Here is a 19,066-nt window from a genome sequence, read left to right on the forward strand (position 1 = left end):
ATGCACAGCACAGAGATGGTATTTGGGGAACAAGATAACAACGTGGGATTCTGTGATCTCAAGCACTGGTGGGAAAGTTGTGCCCTGAGGGTCCAGAAAAGGAGAGATTACTGTGACATATCAAAGGTATGTTATCTTAGATGCAAAAAGACAGTAAATAGGCAATGACCTGCAAAGTTAGTTAGGAATTTGTATGTTCAGACTATCCTACGTGGTAACTTTCGGTCTGTGAGTTTGTAGAGTCTACAGGCCGACCTCCCCTGAGCTTGAGAGGTTTAGTATGTGGGCCATTTTTCATCCACAGCTTCAACCCTTATATCATACACAATAACTCAAAACAAGTCATAGATCTGAACATAAATATGAAACTTCTAGGAGAAAATACAAAAGGAAATATGTGATTTTGGGTTAGGCAACAATTTCTTAGGACAGGAAAAACATGGCAAAAAAATTGATAAATTTCTGGTCAACATGGAGTCCTAGGTAAACACAGCTCACCTCCTCACATAACCACATCAAAATTACAGCTAAACTACAGAACCATTACTCAGAATCATCAGAAATCAGGTTGAATGGAAATCTGACACCTGTAGAATTAAAAAAACCACATCCCACCTGATACAGAGAGATCTGATCAGATTATGGGGGAGGAGAAGGGAGGGACAGTAGGAGGAGCCGGCTGAGGCAATGCTTAGCAGTCTAGGGCGGGATTGGCTGAGAAGCTGAACACCTCCAGAGCACGAGGAAATAAAAAGAGGGTTGGCTCCTGGGCTCTCTGGCCCCTGGGCTGACGCTCCCTGACTCTCGGGGACCTGCCTTGAGGATGCCTAGGATGCTGGATGATCATGCTGCAGCTGCCTGTGTTTCCCAACGGACAGTATTTTGGATGGGAAGGAACTCCAGGCACTGCCTAGGATTGGGCTGGCCTGGCAGAAGGTGGCAGGTTTATTCTTTGGGTGTTCTAGAGGGGACGAGGTCTTAGACTTGCGGTTGGGGAGGAGGGGCGGTAAATGATAGGAGAACCTAGGTGTTAGAGTTTAGCCTTAATCGATAGGCTTAAGTGACTAATTCTTGTGGAAAGCTGTTATTCCAAAATTGTGACACTTTTGAATAAAGATTCCTTTATCACCAAAGCTTTGCCTCAGGAATTTTGCCTAGAGGGTGAGGGTGAAGGTGGGCAGCAGGACCCCAACTAGCTGTTCGGTAACACATCCAGATTGGTAGAAAGGGTGGGGATGCGGAGACACTAAACAGGCTGGTCCCACACCCACGTAAAAATTGGGGAGGGATTATTTCGGGAGTGAGGAGTTCCAGCCCCACACCAGGACCCCCAGCCCAAGGATCCAATACCAGGAAGATAAGTCCCCATAACTTCTGGCTGCAAAATCCAGTGGGGATTGAGCTGGTGGAAGAAACTTCTAGTCTCAAGCAGTTCCTCTTAAAGAACCCACACACGGACTGACTTAGACTCCCTCTGAGCTCTAGCCCCCAGGTAGCAGCTTGAAAGGCACCAGTGGCACACAGGGAGGGACTGAACTGTCTGGCAACAAGCCAGAGCTGAGGGACAGCTTTCTCCCAGACAGAAAGGCAGGCAGAGCCCATTGCCCCTTTTCTTAACCCTCCCCTCACAGAGCCACAGGTTTGAGAATATACCATACTTAAATCAAATTAGGCTCAGGCAGCATCCTGATCTCCTTCCTAAAACAAGTTTTTCTGTGTGAATCTCTTGGGCAGGAAAGCGAGAGGATCAAAGGTCCTCTCTCTCTTAATAAACACAATCAATATCCCAAAAAGGCAGCTTCAGGATGGCAAAACTTTGGCTCCCTTCAATCCTCGCATGTGAGTCTCAGCCTAGTTTTTGAAATTTTCTGAGGACACTCTGAGAAAACTAGGTGCAAAGTGGCAGGTGTTTCTCTGGTCCCCGCATCTAGCAGGGGAGCTGGGAGAGCCTGGGGGAGTTACTTCCCAGGCCTTCCTCCCCAAGCAAACCTACCTGGAGTCATCAATAAACATTTGCCCGAGATCTGAAGGGTCCCCCGTCGGGCTGCAGCGCATCCCTCACCCGCGAGGCCCTGGCTGTCTGCGTACCCCAGCGCCATCGTCGGAGTGCCCACGGGGAGGGCGACCCCGCAGGACTCCTAGCCCGGGCTGAAAAACGTCTGCCGGCGCGCTGCACATTCCGCATTACAAGAATTCGCTTGGGGCTGCGACGGCCACAGCGGCGGGCACGGAGGGCGGGGAGGAGGCCAGATCAAAGAAAGCGCCGAGGGGCCAGCACTCCAGGGAGGACGAGGGACATCCTGGGCGCTGACCCCGAGAGCAGAGCGAGCGCCCCTCCCGGGGCTCAGGCAGGAGAAGGCGGCGCGCCGCGCGCCCCCGCCCCGTGCGCCCCAGCGGCCAGGCCTGAGCCACCGCCCCCGAACTTCCCGCCCCTAGAGGAGGCGAGGCCGGGACCCAATAAACTCGCCAGAGCGGGCTGCGAGGAGAGGAGGCGTCGGGCGGAACGGCTTCGGAGAGAGACGATGCCTCGGCTCCCCGGCAGAGCGTGGCGGCTCTTCGGCGTGGTGCTGCTGACGGTGCTGCTGGCGGAGGGGCGGGGGCTCCCCGTGAAGAAGCCGCGGGGTCCCTGGCTCTGGCCTGGGAGCCACGCGAGGCTGGCGAAGGTGAGCGGCGGGGAGCGGGGCTGGGACGCGAGCAGCGACCACCGGGTCCAGGGGCTGGGCCGGGCGAGGGCCAGGTGCATGGGGCCTCAGGATCCCCGACTCCCCGGGCTGTGTAGTGCGCGAGCCTGGAGTGAAGCGTCCCTTCTGTGCTGAGTGAGGAGCGCAGACACCCAGGAACGGCCAGCTTCCAGTCGTTGCCTCTCCCTGAACTCACTTCTGCAGACGCTCTGTCCAGGTGCGCGCTCCGAGGGTGCGCAGGCGGGAAAGGAGCCTGCGCTTGGCGCCTGGCGCTTTGCCGAGCGGCGGATCGGACTTGCTGAGGTTCAACGGTCAAGGTGCGGCCTCTTAAGTTAAATCTGCGAAGGATTTGAGTGCCCTTCGGCAGAAATTGAGACAAACAGTAAGTGGAGTCCTCTAACTTGCTGGGTATGAGTGGTCCGCCAGGGACCTTTATATTATTAGGAACTTGGAAAAGCAGAAGAGGTCGCCAAGACGTCGGGGGAGCACTTTCTGGGTGGCCTGTGAGTGGGCCTTGGAGTTGGGTGTAGGACAGGAGTGAGACGTTAAAGAGTGGCGCTAGCCATGGAGAGAAACCGTAGTCTGTCGAAACCTGTGTCTGCTGTCACCAGGGGTCAACAGTCCAGCCGTGCCTCCCTGGACTGGAGTGGACCGTTCATCCCCTTGGGGATAAAACCTGCTGGACTTGTTCCAAGGTATGCAGGAGCGGGCCTGTGTGGCAGGGGGTCCAGCCACTCCCCTGCGCTGAGCTGTTCTTGGAGGAGGGCAAAACAGCTCTTCCCATTTTGCAGATGAGGACACTGAGGGGCGCAGACGGGTGTGCGGGGCGCAGAGACTGGTGAGTGAGAGCCGAGCTGGGGCCGCGCTGCCAGTGCCCAGGCTGCCGAGGCCCTCCAGAGGCACAGGGCCGAAAGGGCCCCTGGCTGCACTGAAGGGGGTCGGTGTGGACCGGGGTCTGTTGCCTTTTTTTCATTATTGCCCTCTGAAGGAGCCTTTCGGACAAGTGTTCCAGGGCCCCCCACCATGGAAGTTTACTAACACAGATGCTTTATGTACTATGGCCCTTAGGAGTGTTCCAAACCATTGTAGCATCTAAGATCCTTTCCTGGCCCCTGAGAGCCAATTTTTGTCCCTGTTGGAAGTACATCCCTTAAACTACAGTCACTACTGTGTTGTGGGGTTGTGTAATTCTTTGTTGCTCATGTGGGATGTTTGGCAGCGTCCCTGGCCTCTACCTACCCGAAGCCTGTAGCAGCCGCTCCCTGACAGAGCCAGGCTTTGCCAAATGCTCCCGGGAGGGCCCCCCATCCTGAGAGAACCATTGCTGTGGACAATCCCGAGCAACTGAGCAGCCTCTGACCCGTCCCCTCTCCTAACTGGAGATGACAGTGGTCATAAAATTAATTAAACTGGCAGTTTTTTTCTACTCATTTGGCAGATATACATCCTATGTTAGTACTTAATGGCTTTGTATTGTAATTATTTTCAGTAGGTTTGCCAGATCTTTCCCCAAGACCAGCCTAGAGGATGAGTTATTTCAGAGCCAAAGTCGTATCCCCAGCCCCAGCAGGGCCTGGCAGAGCCCTCAACAGCATTTTTTTTTAAAAGATTTATTTATTTATTTTTAGAGAGAAGAGAAGGGAGGGAGAAAGAGAGGGAGAGAAACATCGATGTGCCAGAGAAACACTATTGGTTGCTTCTCGCGTGTCCCAACCTGGGGACAGTACCCATAACCCAGATGTGCTGGTGACCCTTTACTTTGCAGGAAGGACAACATCCAACCAACTGAGCCCCACCAGTTAGGCCTCAACAACATGTTAAAGCAAATTAGAGTCACGGAGGGAAAAAAAACCAACAGAGCTTGGAGCCCACGGCCTCGGGTTTTAGTCCCAGGAGGTCAATAACTCATGTGTGACTCACCTTGGACAATTTCCTGACATTTAAAATGAGGGGCTAAGTCATCCCCGTGGTCCTGTCCAGCTCTAACGTTGTTCCACGAGTCTGTGTGATGTGTTTTAAAGCTGTTACACATCAAAGCTGTTAGCTAGGGAGTGGTCGAGGGAACGCAGACTGCCATTCTAAGGGCCTCGCGGGATATGTCAGAAATAACCGACCAACCCAAAGAGCTTTATGAAGAAACTGAAGAACATAAACTCCCCAAACCTAAAGGTATCGGATGGCTGAAGGGGAGTGAGCATTCCCCGGGCCTTGCAGAGGTGTCAAAGACTAACATCAAAGACTTCACATGATGTTATTTCATTGTCACACCATGACTTGAGCATCGTGCCCATTTTCCAGATGAGAAAATTGAGGCACAGAGATGTTAAACCTAGCTGGGATTGCAAGCCAGATCTATCATTTCGAGAGCTACACTGGGCACCTGATGGGTCTATCGTTGCCTGTCATGCCCCCGCCTGTTCATTGACACCCTTGAAAAGTCTTGAAATTATTGGCATCATGAACAAAATATGCCGTCCCTTCTCTGGGCAGGCCTGTTGCTGAGCTTCCGTTTACTCCCACAGTCAGATGGAAATGGGAGAATATTCTGTCAGACGAAGCTGGGTGTGAACGCACAGCACACCTGCATGGGTGGCACCGTTGTCAGAAGGGGCTGGGGCCCAGCAGTTTGTTCCAAGGGTGCTGGACAGGCAAAGAATGACACAGCTCTGCCTTGGGTGTCCTCTCTTCTAGGTAAGATCAGAACATCACCCAAACAGCCACCATGCCTAGCATTTTGTGTTTCTTGTTATCCTCATTTTTGGGACAAGAAAAACTGACAGTGGATCCAATAACCTACAATTACACAGCTAGTAAATGGTGAGCCAAGATCCAGACCCACCTTTGCTTAATTCTAGGACCCTGGGCACCAGTGCTGGCTCCCCCGGCCTCCTAGGCAGGCAAAGAAAACCTTGGGGTGCAGGGAAGGGGTGCGGGGAGCTTGGGGCAGAGCTTGGGCCATGCTACTAGTGTATAAAAGAGGGTGATGGAGATTCGAATAGGCAAGAGAGAAGAACTGAGAGAACAGCTCTTCCAGGCTGCAAGGGCTGTCCGGCACGAAGGGCTCCCACGTGCCGTGGAGCTGGGGAGCAGACTGAGTTGCCTGGACGAGAGCACCCAGTGAGGGGCGGGCTGAGAGCGGACAGCTAAGCGCGGAGGGAGGAGCCTCCACTGAGAAGCAGGTATTTTCCTGAGGATTGGCCTTCTCTAGCGGGGGCCTTCCTATCCCAATCCGTGAGTATCAGAAGGGGACCTGGAACCCAGGTCCACATGGCGCCGAGCCTACGGGGCCTTGCCCTTAGCCCCTCCTGCAGCCGCACGCCTCTCACGTCCTCGACTCTGGCCATCGTTCTCCATCCAGACCATTCTTCTTGCTCTTAGAGCTCAGAATCACTGGAAAGCCGGTTGAGGGAGAAAGGGGAGAACAGGACCGGGCAGGCTGCTCATGGTCCCAGGCAAGTCCCCAACCTCACTGGATCTCAGTCTCCTAATCGCGTTCCTCCCCTTGGCACCTCACTGGGTTGTTATGAGGATCAAAGGGAAAGATGGATATGAAAAGCAGAACATCCTGTTCTAGCGCTTTGTTCATTCAACACACACACCGCCCCAGAGTGGCGGGCGCAGAAGGCGCAGGCCCTGCCTGGAGCTGGCAAAGCACAAGGGTTAAGAACACGGAGTCCCACCAGGCCACCTGCCTGTAATCCTGCTCTGCCAGCCCCCTCGGTGACTCCAAGCACGTTCCTTCACCTCTCGGCTCCTTGACGGCCTCATCTCTGAAGTGGGGATGACGCTACTGCCCACCCAAGGGGGGCTGGAGTCAATACACACGGGGCACCTGGCAGGGCCCGCTGCATAGTTTGTGTGGCTCAGTGCAGAACGCCACAGCAGAGCGCTGAGCGAGGCACCGGACCCTGGGCACAGGCCGCACGGCACGAGCCAGCCCTGGTGCTTGGAGGCTGTGTTCTGTCAGGAGTACTTTTCCTTCAGGGAGGAGCTTTGAGGTCCCCGCCGGGTGCCAGCGTGGGCTGGGTTAGACCCGTGCACACCAGCAAGGAAGTTGAAAGCCAGCCCCTTCTAGAGCCCTTGTGGTCCTCTGGCCTGGCCGAAGAGGCAATCGCTGTTGAATGTTGGGTCCCCAGCACCTCCTGGGAGACCAGTGACTGTGTGTGCAGCCTGGCTTTACATGGATGGGCCAGGGCCTCAGCAGCTGGGGCTGCGGGGAGGGGAGGTGCTGGTCAGCACCTGGCAACTAGATTTCATTATCCAGAGCACGTTCCTGACCCCGGAGGCAGAGAGGAGATGGGAGGCTGGGGAGCTGTAAGGGGCTGAAACACGTTAGCAGGCAGGCTGGTGCAGCGCAGGAAGGGTTTGTGGGTATGAGGGCTCTTGTGTTAACTGGAAACACGTGGATCAGGGCTGCCGGCCGAACCTGGGGAGGGTATGTATACGTGTGTTCTGTGTGTGTGTGTGTGTGTGAGAGAGAGACAGAGACATACACAGAAAATGGTGATCTGTCTCCATACAGGCGTGCCCTCCTTTTCGAAAGTTCACATTACATCACTTCACTTTTATAGAAGGCTCATATTAGTACCTGTTTTTGCTAACTGAAAAAAAATCCAAGAGGATTTTTTGCTTTTACAAAAAAAAGGGGGAAGATACAGCCAGTGTCCGGCTGCTTGAGGGCATTCACCGGCACTAGGGGCTGCTCTGAGCTGCACGAGGCAAGCCCGAAGCGCCTGCCTGCAGAGCAAGCCCCCGCCCCCAGCAGCCCTCAGCCAATGGAGTTGGTAGGTAGACAGCCCAGCTCCCCCTCCTCCAGGAGGATAACCGAGGCATCCAGTGGGGTTGAACTCCAGCTGCCCACTAGCCTGTGGTCACTAGCCTGATAGAGCATTCCTTCTTAGCTACCTACCTTCGTGACTTGGTCTCTCTGCTCCACACCCCCAACAGTGGTATCTCTGGGCATGAGATCACCTTCTAAAGGCGCCACTTGCCCTTGAATCCTTGTCTGTGGATCCCCCCCTGCCCCTCTCCTGTCCATGCCCAGGGGCCGCCCAGGCTGATGCACAGAGCAGGAGGCTCCACGCAAGGTGAGGCGGGGGCGTGTGTGGCCGTGATGTTTATCCAGAGCTCTCTGTGGCCTTTCTCATCATCTGGTCCACCGGGACACCAGGGAGAGCTGGGATTGGATGTTCTCAGCACCTGCTAGATCCTAGCTCTTTCCCATCACTGTTCCTGTTTTGTAGATAAGAACACTCACAGAGGTTCGGTCCCCTGCCAGGGTCCCACAGGCCAGGGCCAGCCACTGCCGGGATTCAGACTAGGCAGCCTCACTCTAGAGCAGGGCTTCTTAATGAAGCACTGTTGTCATTATGGGTTGGATAATTCTTGCTGCAAGAGCTGTCCAATGCATTATGGGATCTTTGGCCTCTCCTCCATGGTTGCCAAGAAGACCCCTCTCCAGTTGTGACAATCACAGATGTCTCCAGACATTGCCAAATGTCCCCAGAGGAGAACCGCTGCTTAACCACCCACCCAGGATGTGAGGAGCCCAGATCAGCCAGAAAGGCTGCAGGACCCTGAACTCTCGCCGCCTCCCACCTGCGCGGCCCTGCGCCCCAGAGGCTGCTGACAGAGGGGGCGCTGTGCCTCGCCTTCTTCCTCGGTAAAATGAGGAGTTGACTGTGGTTCTTCTCTGTGTAGAAATCTGATTTTAACCCTCCCTCATGCCTCCTGTTGGCACCATTTGTCCAAGTGCTTTGTGGAAACGCCTCACGCACCCTCTGAGGCCTTCAAGCAGCCATGTTTGGACATATAGTCACAGGGCGGGTTTGTGATCTGGTCAGACCCCAGGGCTACTGAATCCCACCCCCACAGCCTTTCTTGGGTCCACATGGGGCGAACCCTTCCCTCAGTCTCCTCTCCCTCCCCTTCTCTCCGCCTTAGGCCTCCCCAGATCCCAGCTCTCTTAGGGAAGAGGAGGAGACCCCAGCAGTCCCTGGAACCCACCTACAGGTGGGGCCACCACACACAGCTCTGACCCTGGAAAAGGCAGCCCCTGCTGGGACCCGGAAGGACTCTCCCCTGCTGCTGGAGCTGCAGAAGCTGCCAGGGCTGGCCAACACAGACTTGAGTACCCCGAACCCCAATATCCAGGTGAGAGCAACAGAGGGACCAGGGGCCCCGCGACCGCCTGGAGGGGGCTGGGCTCAGTGGCTCACAGGCCTTAGGCGTCCTGTCCCGTGTTCCGTGGAGGGCGGTCCCGTGCGGGGTGTGAGAAGTTGACTCCCGTGCTGTCCCCATGGAGCTGTAGGCTGGGAGGGCCTGCTTCTCCGCTTTCAAGCTGCAGACTGTGAGCAACTAATGTCCATAGCAAGGGACAAACAGCACCAACCTGGCCGGGATGTCCGGAGACCAAGCGAGTGGAGAAGGCTTTGGGAGCTGCGGTGGGTTCCGGAATCCAGGGGGAGGCCTTACGGAGAAGCCCGGAGGTTGGATCCCCACCCCGGCCCAAGCCTGTACTGCGGCGCCCTGAAGGGCTGGTGGCGGGCTGGTGGGGTTCCAGTTTACCTACTCCACTGCCAGTCCTGAGTCCCTAGGGGTAATGATTCGGCATTTTTCGTGTAGCGTCTGTAGTTACGAAACACTTTCACCAAAAGAGAAAAGTGTAGAGCTAACTCTGCTAAAAGGACGTGTGTATGTCTGTATGTGTGTGCATGTGTCTGTGTAAAACCTGTCAAGTTCATCTCTAAAATGTTACCTGCTGGCAGTGGAATATGGGCGACGTCCATGTGCTTCTTTCTATTTTGCTGAGTGTTTCCCTAAATTTTGTTCAGTGATCTCAGATTCATTCATAATAACCTCAGATGGTGTTTTCAAAGTTCACTTTCACATAAATCATTTCATATTATTTACTCCCTCTCCACGATGTGGTGAAAGAGAGCCCTACCTTTGCTCCCCGGGGACAGGGGGTGGGGCTCTGCTGTCGCTGCTGTTGTTTTTTGGCTCTACAATGAGGAGATGGAGGCTCGGGGCTGTTAGTGGCCCCTGAGACTGTGCAGCCTGCAGGCTGGTGGAGCCACAGTTCAAAGCCAGCTCCTCGTACACGAGTGGGTCTCGACCCTGGCACATGCCACAGCCACGGTACCCGGCCCTGCCTAAGACCAGTTAAATCCACGTCTGGGGTGGGGAGTTAGAAACCTCCAGCGGATTCCGATGCACAGCCAGGTCTTAGGCTGTGACCCCACGTGCCCTGGGAGGCCAGGAAGTTTGGGCCTCTCCCCGACTGCTCCTGCCTCCCCTCTCCTTGGCGTCCAGCTCTGAGCCCTCCCGCACTCACCAGCCTGGAGTCTCTCTCCCTGCAGGTGACCATCGAGGTGGTGGAGGACCCCCAGACCCAGGCGGAGATGGACCTGTTGGCTGAGCCAAGCAGTCGCGGGCCCCAGGGTGCCCCCAGCTGGCAGCACACCAAGGAGCTCTTCTGGCCCCTCTTCTGGGGCTACACGGAGGGGGAGGCGGGGGAGTCCAGTCTCAAGGGCAGCGTCCCAGGGGACAAGGAGGAAGAAGAGGAGGACTACCCTTCAGAATACAGTGAGGAGGCGGAGGAGGACGACGACCCTTCCGAGTACAGCGACAGCGAGGGCCAGGAGAGCACCAACGAGGAAGATGACGACAAGGAGAAGCCTGGGTTCAGTGGAGCCACCGGCGGCTGGGAGCAAGGCTGGCTGGCCCCCAGGGACTGGGACTTCGAGGAGCTGGACAGCTACGGTGAGCACCGCCATCCTGGCATCCCTGGCTGCTGCCTCTCAAGGTCCAGAGTGGACGTGGGGGTAGAGAGAGGGCTGAGAGCTTCCTGGGCAGGGGCCGCTGGCGGACCAGGAGCTCAGGCCTGTGCAAACGCCACCTTCAGCTCAATAGTAACAACATCACCCATAGTTGCTCAGTCTTTTTCCCCGTTTGTCCCTCACAACAGCCCTGAGATCCCCTAAGCAAGACAGACATTTTTAATATTATAGATATTCATATCTATCAGCTCCCAATAAATTGGAAAATATTATAAATACCACCAATCACAATGGACCTCATTTTCAGACTGTGTAAGTCTGAATCCTGACTCTGCCACTTACCAGCTGAGTGACAGTAGGCAAGTTACCTAACCTCTCTGTGCTCAGTTTTTTGCCTTATTAATACTGGGAATGGCACAACCCTCACTACGCAGGGTTGGGTGTAGACAGTATTAAGTTAGTGAATACTTTCAAAGTGGCAGTATATAGTATACACTGTATTGGTTATTTTTATTAGAAAAAAACATGATACAGTCTATTCAGAAAATGTTACCTAAAGCCTGCCAGTCCCCCCTCTGCATGTCAGCTGTTTGTATTTTTGCACATGCAGTTCAGGATTTCCCTGGGTGCAGACCATTTTGTGCACATTTGCGGCCATTCTCCCCGGGCCTCGGTGTTCTGTCATTGGATGGAGGTGCCTATGAACAAGACTAAGTCATAGCAGGCTTTTCCCAATTTATCAAAATAATAGAAACTTAACAGGCAGAACTGTCATGGCTTTCAGCTTTTGCACCTTTATTATCCCTAAACTCTTGGTGCCAGCCTGCTCGGCCGGCCGAGAAGTGAGGTGTGCCGGCCACGGCATTGGTTTCGGGGGCTCCACAGAGAGCCCGAGTCTCAGGCCCTGCACAGCCAGAGGGTGCAGTTCACCTGGGGTATTTCAGGTCTCTGGCTAGGACCGGGCTCCTAACATGGGCAGCAGGGACATTCTTTAATACCCCTCGTGACAGGCGAGTATTGTCACCCAGGGTTCTGATTGACATAAAAACTATAGCTCAGAGATGGAGAGGGACTTGCTCAAGGTCACACCGACAGTGGCCAGGTGGCCTCCAGCCCAGATATCTTTGGCTCTTGGTTGCTGTGTTGGCACAGTACCTGGCTGGGGGTTGTGCCATCTCTGTAGCGCCACCTCCTGCTTTTGCGTGGGAGTGCACTGCACAGGGGGTGTGAGAGGGGGCTGAAACCCAGGCCCTGCTCCGCCCACTAGTATAGGAGCCCTGGCACGTGCTGCATCCTCCTTAGGAAAGGGTGCCTTTTGTTAATTTTCTCCAGTGCACCCTGTGGGCTGTGCTCACTCACCCCTGGCTCCCTGCCTTGACCCAGATTATGAGCTTCAAGAGGAGTGGAGCCCCTGGTCTCCTTGCAGTGTGAGCTGCGGCAGCGGCAGCCAGCAGAGGACTCGGCCCTGCGGCTACGCCTGCACTGCCACCAAGTCCCGGGCCTGCGACCTGCCCCCCTGTCCTGGTGAGATGAGCCACAGCTCCTGCACAGGGAGCGCCTTACACGCTGGGCCTGATCCCCTGGGAACGTGGGCATGTGTGCCTCGTACCAGGGGTGGACTTGGGAGAGGGGATGCAGGAAGCTCACAAACATGGTGGTCCTGCCTCATCCCAGGTCTGTCCCAGATGCTATGGGCACCGAGAGCCTAGTGAGGGCTGGGCTTCCCCATCGGGAGCACAGAGGTGCCCTGGGGCGCCACCAGCCCGGCCTCCTCTCTTCCCAAAGGCGCCAAGGAAGAGGAGCCCTTGGGCTTCCGCCGTGAGGAGCGGCATCCCCAGATCTACAGTGCTGCGGACATGCTCCGCCCAGGTCAGTGGGGGGCTAGGCCTGGGGTGTCGGGGAGAGCCTCTCTCGGGAGGGTGGAGCATTATCGTGGGGGCAGGAATCTCACTTCCGTCCGTTGAGGCAGAGGGTACGTGCTCCCGCTGGAAGGTTAGCCTTCCCAGCGAGGGGCCCTTGTATTTCTGAGCTCCCCGTGGACAGGCCCATGGGCCTCTCGCAGCCTGGCATTCCTGCCGGGACGGCCCTGATGGGAGCCGCAGGGCGTGGAGATCGCCCTACGGGGCCTGTTCTCCCGGGCAGCAGAATGGGTACGGGGCCTCCCAGCTTCCACTGCTGGCCACCCTCGGAGACGCCTGGGCAGGCTTTGTCCGGGAAGAGAGGGCCATCAGAAGGGGGTCGGGGTCCACATCTCCGGGACTGCTCCTTCCAGCGGCTTGGAGCAGGCCGCGCTTTCACCAGCACGCTGGACATCTGTCACCGGGTCTCAGCTGCACCGCAGGGAGCCTGCAGGCTGCCGACAGCCTCCCTGGCTCAGCGCCGTAGCAGCTCGCTGTGCCCCTGGCGTGGTGCTGCAGCCGGGGGTTCCCAGAGGACTGAGGCCTAGTGCCTGTCCTCAAGGAGCTCGGGTCTTACGGGGCAGAGACACATGACCACCTTGAGCACTGCACTGGAGGCTGTGCCCCGGAGTCTGGGGCACAGGAAGGAACAATTTGTTCTGTGTGTCAGGCGTCAGAAGCCACTTTTCCCAAGGTAGAGAGATGAGGGGGCGCGGCATAGACAGAGGAGGCCACAGGGGGCCCAGAGTGGCAGAGTGACCACCCAAGGTCCTGCGGCCTGAGAAAGGCAGTTTAAGAGCAAGAGTGGGCCAGGGGGTAAAAGATAGGGTGGGGCCAACATGGGTTTCCAGTTGTGAGTATGTGAAACAGTTTTTTCTATTATTATTATTTCTTCATTATTGTATTATTTTCCATACGAATAACTGGAAACCTACGTTGGCCCCAGCATGTATTAAAACGTTTTCTTACCAGTTGGTTAAAACTGCTCTCCTGCCCCAACCACCCAGCTCCCTCCCCAGGACCTTTCCATCCACCCAGCACCTAAAGGGACAACAGCTGGCAGAGCAGAGGGCATTGAGGCCCCCCTTCACCCCCTTGGCCAGGGTCTGTTTTAAACCATGGCCTCTTGCTTCAGGTTTCCTGGGTGTTGTGTGGGAGCCCCTGTCTGTCAGCAGAGGAGGCCCAGTCGTACTGCCCCCAGCTCTGGTGCGGGTTCTAAGGCCCTTCCAGGCCACACCTTCGTACCAGCCGGGGCTCTGGCCTCCACGCACCGGCCCTCCATCAGCCCCCACCACACCACACCACGGGGGTGACCGCAGTTCCCCCACTTCTCTGCCCTCTGCAGATGTGGACAGCTGCGAGAAGTGGCTGAACTGCAAGAGCGACTTCCTGGCCAAGTACCTGAGCCAGGTGCTGCGGGACCTGCCCAGCTGCCCGTGCACATACCCGCCGGAGGCTGTGTACAAGGCCGTGAGCCTGCGGGATGAGCGCCGGGGCCGCAGCTTCCGGTGGAAGGATGCCAGTGGCCCGAGAGAGCATCTGGACGTGTACCAGCCCACGGCCCACTTCTGCCTGCGCTCCCTGCTGTCCGAGGACAGCAGCACGCTGGCCGCCCAGCACTGCTGCTACGACTCGGGCGGCCGGCTGCTGACCCGAGGCAAGGGCGCAGGCGCACCTGACCTCATCAGCACCGACTTCTCACCTGAGCTGCACTTCAAGGTGGACAGGCAGCCCTGGATCCTGTGTAAGGGGGACTGGAGCCGCTACCACGTGGTGCGGCCCCCCAACAATGGCCGGGCCTGCGCCGACAACCCTCCTGAGGAAGAGTACCTGGCCCAGCTGCAGGAAGCCAAGGAGTACTGAGGAGAGGCTGCTGTGCTGGAGGACTTTCCTGGCAGCCCCCGGCCTGTGAACCCCAGGAAGGTCAGCGCCCGAGTGTTGGGTCGGGTTGGAGAGGTTGAGGGGCACACAGAGCCCAGGGTGCGGGGAGGGAGCTTAGCCCCAAGGCCCAGGGGTGCAGTGGGGGTCTGTGTCTGTAGGGGCCTCCCTCTCTTGCCTGCCAGGAGGAGGCACTCTCCCTGCCTGGCTGCTCATGCTCCTCCCCCTCCCTTGAGCTGGGCTCTCCTGCCCTGGGGCTGCACACCGGTGTGAGCCAGGCTCTCAGGCTGTCCACACGCAGCCCGGTCAGCAGGGCCTGTGCTGACTCGCTCAGACCCCCAGCCCTGAGAGACAGCCCGTCGCCTCAGCCACCCCACAGCTGCCCTTTGTCTGCCCCGGGCAACCAGCCCTCCGATAGCCCTGAGTGGCTGCACCTGGCCCTCTGGCCGCCGGCTGGGAGCCGTGGCGCAAAAGGCTTATCCTCAGCTGGGAGCTGCCTTTCAGTGGACACCACTTTAGCCTGGGGCTGAAGGCTTTCAGGGGACAGACAGGTTGAGGCGGCCGAGCCAAGGCAGGCTCCAGGCAGGGAAGGGGTCACCCAGTTCAGGCCCCTTCCTTTGTCCAGCCCATCTGTGTTCTGTCCGGGTTGCCGGATTGTGCAGGGCGGGGGGATGGCACTGCCCCTAGTTGGGGGAGTGGCAGCGTGTCGCAGCGGCCTGGCTTGGGGTGGACTCAGAACCAGCTCAGGCATGTGTCATGCTCCTGCAGTGTGTTGGTGTAAAGCCATTCTCGGGAAGGGGGACAACTTCTGTGGTGTAAGTACTCCCACCATGGCCCACTTTGGGCTCCCATGGTGACGTCACTGAACGCACTGAGCCCAGAGTGGGGGAGAGATGCGCACAGTCCACTCTCCCAGCACAACTTGTGCCTCTTCCTGCCTCCCCTCGACCCCAAACTGCACTTCCTTGCCTTCTTGATGTTGAAATGCTGAAGTCCCAGCGGTCCCTGGCCACAAAAGCCTCCACAAGGCAGGGGATTTCCCTCCCAGCCCCTGGGCAGCTGCCTCGAAGCTCTCTGGGATCCTCAGCAATAAAGCACTTTATTTTCCAGTTCTGTCTGATGAAGACGTTGGAGCCCACCCGTGCAGGGCTGGGTGAGGGGCCTTTGCTTCCAGTCCATGCTGAACTCCCAGCTTCCACAGGCTGTGTTTGTGACCGCTTCACTCACCGGGCAGACACAGCTCCTGGGTGCGGAGATCAGGCTGAACCCACGCTTGTCAAGGGCTGCGTGGGAGACACATTCATTCTAAGCTTTTTGGTCAAAGAGGTAAATTGCATTTATCCAGAGGAAGTGGCCCTGCTCCCCCAGGTAACTTGCTGCAAGGGGATCCAACACAGAGTTGCCCCAAGGACTATACCTGTAAGATGGCAGAGATGGACCTATTCCCTGCCTTAGTGGATACCCTTACCACACACTCCATGGTCACTCCTGGCCATTGGGGAAGGAAGGAGTCACATCAAGGAAACAGAAATTAGACACAAGGCACAAGGTCACCAGTTCGATTCCCAGTCGGGGCACATGCCTAGATTCTGGGTTCAGTGCCCAGACAGGGCATATACAAGAGACACCTGATCCATGTTTCATTCTTTCTCCATCCCTTCCCCTCTCTAAAAATAAATTCTTTAAAAAACAAAAAGAAAGAAAGTAGAATGAGGCAAGGTGTGTTTCGAGCTGCCACTTGGAGAAGCCCAGAGAGCCACATTTTCCATTAGCAACACGCCTAGAGGCAAGTCTATTAGTCTGGTCCTGGGCCACAATCTGAAAATGCTTAGGCCACCCGATGGAAACCAAGTTCACACTCTCTCTCATCTGTGGAATTGAAGACAATTAGCATGGACATCTTTTAATTTTTTTTTTTTTTACCAGAAACTAAGCAAAAGTAAGAGACATCCCAGAGACTATTTTCACAGAAAAATGCAAATTCCCCTATTTTAAAAATTCATTAATTTTCTTAGAGACAGAGAGAGGAAGGGGGAAAGAGAAACATTGATTTGTTGTTCCACTTATGTGTGCATTCATTAGTTGCTTCTTGTATGTGCCCTGACCGGGGGCTGATCCTGAACCTAAGCGAATGGGGAGGGTGCTCTAACCAACTGACCTACCTGGCCGGAGCTCCCCTCCTAACGTAACTTACCCTGACACTTACACATGCTGTCTAAATTTAATCTATATCTCATGGCTGTTTATTACCCAAACGGTATTTGGCCAGTCCCATTTTTGATCTGTAATCCTAGTGACATGTTCAATTGCTACCATGTCAGGCCACAGATGAGAGTGACTAAGAAAAAGAGGCTGAATGGAGCCTTGAAGGGGCTTGGGGAGTAGGTCAGCTATAGAATGGTTCACACTCTACGGAGGAGAAAGAGGCACTGCAGGGAGCTGCAGGCTTGGGGAACACCTGTGTGTGAGGAGAAAGTGATGGAGCGCGCACAGCATCTGGGAAGGGGGGCCTTTCAGCAGCGGCTGGTATCAGAGCCAGGAGGGGCCTGTGAAGTCAGAGGGCCCCCACCTCCCTCTGATCCAGTGTCAGTCACGTCACTGGTGCGATTTACCGCTCCTCCTGTTGCAAACACCAGGAGCCACCTGTGGCCACATCGCTTGTGACCACCGCTACTCTTTCCAACTGAGCTGCTCCAGCCACCAAGATGGTTTTGCCCAATTTCCCCGCTTTGGTTAGCCTATAGAGGGTCCTGCTGTAGGTAAGACTGGTCAAATGGAATTCTTACTAGGCTATAAAACAACCAACAGTGCAAACCCTGTCAGATCCTGCTGACCTCCCATCTCCCGGAAGATTGGATGCCTCAGGTCCTTTGTTCCATTATTCACAGAAGGGACCCAAATGTGCTTCTTTGGCTCCTCCATTACAATTAGATTTTCTTAACATACTGAGGTGCTTCTCAAACTTAATTCCTGATGGCGAAATCAGCTATTTATTAAAATGAAAGTTCATGCCCTGGCCACATGGCTTAGTTGGCTGGAACATCATCCTGTAACCAAAAGGTTGTGGGTTCAATTCCTAGCCAGGGCACATTCCTAGATTGTGGGTTTAATCCCCTGTTGGAGTGTGTATAAGAGGTGACAGGTCAATGATTCTCCCTCTCTCCCCTCCTCCCCCTTCCTCTCTAAAATCAATCAATAAATACTTTGATGAACAAGGCTATTTAAAAAAAATAATGCATAAATAAAATGCAAGTTCATGCACTATACCCACTGGGTGAGAATCTCTAGAGATGGGGTCCAATTTCTATATTTAATGGGTGGTTGGTTCTTAGGTGAGGAAACATTTTGGTCTAGGGATTTGCAATTTGGCCAATTAAACACCTTTCCAAAATATTAATTCTTGCTCCAGGGAAAACACTTGGGCCATGAACACAGAAGTAGCGGGTGCCATTTGCTAACTGCTGGCAGTTGCCAGCATTTATGTGTCCATCGTCTCTAAGGCTCTCATAAGGCACCTGGTATACCCACTCTACGGATGAGGAAATTCGTCCCATTTGTAAGGAAGCGGCATATTTACGATTCCAACCAAGTCCACTGTTTTCAGTTACAGCAGTCTGCCTTGTAGACTCCGGTGGCTAACTGCAGTCAAACGACAGGGGTAAAAATGGGAATAGCTGTCAGTACCAGGGATGTGACCTGTTCCTATGTCACGTGGCAGACTCTTGGCTGGGTGCTTTGGTGTTTTGTTTTTAAGGTGTTAGCAAACTCTACCTCAGGACTTCTTGTAAGTACTCTTCTCTGGAATTAGTAACTCTCCAGTCAGGTGTGAAAGGGGTCCTTTTTTGTCACTGGTCTCTGTTAGGAAAGGAATCTGTGTTAGGAGGGGCCTGTTAATTTAAGCTTGAGTCCAGGAGTTTTGTTTTGTTTTTAATTGCTCTTAGAGAGAGAGGAAGAGAGAAAGGGGAAACATTGATGCAAAAGAGAAGCATCCATTGGTTGCCTTCAATAAGCGCCCTGACTGGGAATTGAACCCGCAACCTTTTGGTTACAGGATGGCACTCCAGCCAACTGAACCACACTGGCCTGGGCCAGTCTAGGCTTTTTATCAGAAGTTGTCTTTTTGGACCCCCAGGAAGCAGATATAATGCCCAGTTGGATGCAAGTTACTTCAGTCCAGCACTTGTTTGAATAATTCAAGACAAAAGTGGCTTTTGGGGGTCTAAATTATCCCTGTAAGTGCTTCTTCTCTGCTTTAAGTACATGTTTTGGCCAAGTCATTTTGGTAGAATTAGCCTGCAGGCCTGCCACCTAATAGAACAGGTGACATAGGGGGAGGAAAATAGCTGCAGGAGGCAGAGTCTGGAGCAGCCGCCACTGACTCGCCCTGGGGTGCGGGACGTGGGGCAGGGCTTGTCTGGGGGAAGTGACCCTTCCTATCCAGGCGGTTACCCCCCCAACACGGCAGTGTGAGCCCCTCCCCGAGAACATACCCCCAGCGGTTGGTCAGTGCTCAGTAAGCTTGTTTAATGGAACAAGAGGTATTTAAAAATACTCTAACAAGGACACTCATTTCTTCCTCTTTCGGGGAGCACTGAGACCTGGCATTTCCTACTCCAGGAAGGATGCCTAATATGCTAGAAATTGTTTCTTTGTGGAAATGAACCCAATGACAAGGCAGCAGACATAGTTGTTGATTAATTACAGTATTTGTCTACCGTCTATCAAACCCTGAGCCAAGCACTTTCCCCAGGCTGCCTGGGAGGTGTTGGAAAGGGAACATACAGGGCAGACAGAAATGGGAGAACTATGGTTCGTGGTGACAGCTCCT

At 55.0% G+C, this 19,066-nt stretch overlaps 1 protein-coding gene across 1 annotated transcript; it reads left to right on the forward strand.

Annotated features, from left to right (window-relative positions):
- Positions 1-14,223, forward strand: ISM2 (isthmin 2). Its single transcript, XM_054567603.1, has 10 exons — positions 1-126; positions 2,031-2,778; positions 2,899-2,998; positions 3,293-3,376; positions 7,327-7,465; positions 8,625-8,834; positions 9,052-9,169; positions 9,996-10,445; positions 11,846-12,050; positions 13,680-14,223. Exons 1-10 carry the CDS (start codon positions 1-3, stop codon positions 14,221-14,223), a joined length of 2,724 nt encoding a protein of 907 aa, XP_054423578.1.
- The last annotated feature ends 4,843 nt before the right edge of the window (positions 14,224-19,066 follow it).

This window comes from Pteronotus mesoamericanus, unplaced genomic scaffold (genome assembly GCF_021234165.1).
Source record: "Pteronotus mesoamericanus isolate MK-2021 breed Mesoamerican mustached bat unplaced genomic scaffold, CSHL_Meso_final contig_182, whole genome shotgun sequence".
In the NCBI taxonomy this organism is placed as follows: Eukaryota; Metazoa; Chordata; class Mammalia; order Chiroptera; family Mormoopidae; genus Pteronotus; species Pteronotus mesoamericanus.

What these genes read in the sequence shown, in the direction of transcription:
- ISM2 (XM_054567603.1), top strand. Translation starts at nt 1, where the DNA reads ATGCACAGCACAGAGATGGTATTTGGGGAACAAGATAACAACGTGGGA. An exon ending in GCTGAGGTTCAACGGTCAAG is followed by an intron (nt 2,999 to 3,292) that starts GTGCGGCCTCTT and finishes TGCTGTCACCAG; the next exon opens with GGGTCAACAGTCCAGCCGTG. An exon ending in CCTGCTGGACTTGTTCCAAG is followed by an intron (nt 3,377 to 7,326) that starts GTATGCAGGAGC and finishes TACAAAAAAAAG; the next exon opens with GGGGAAGATACAGCCAGTGT.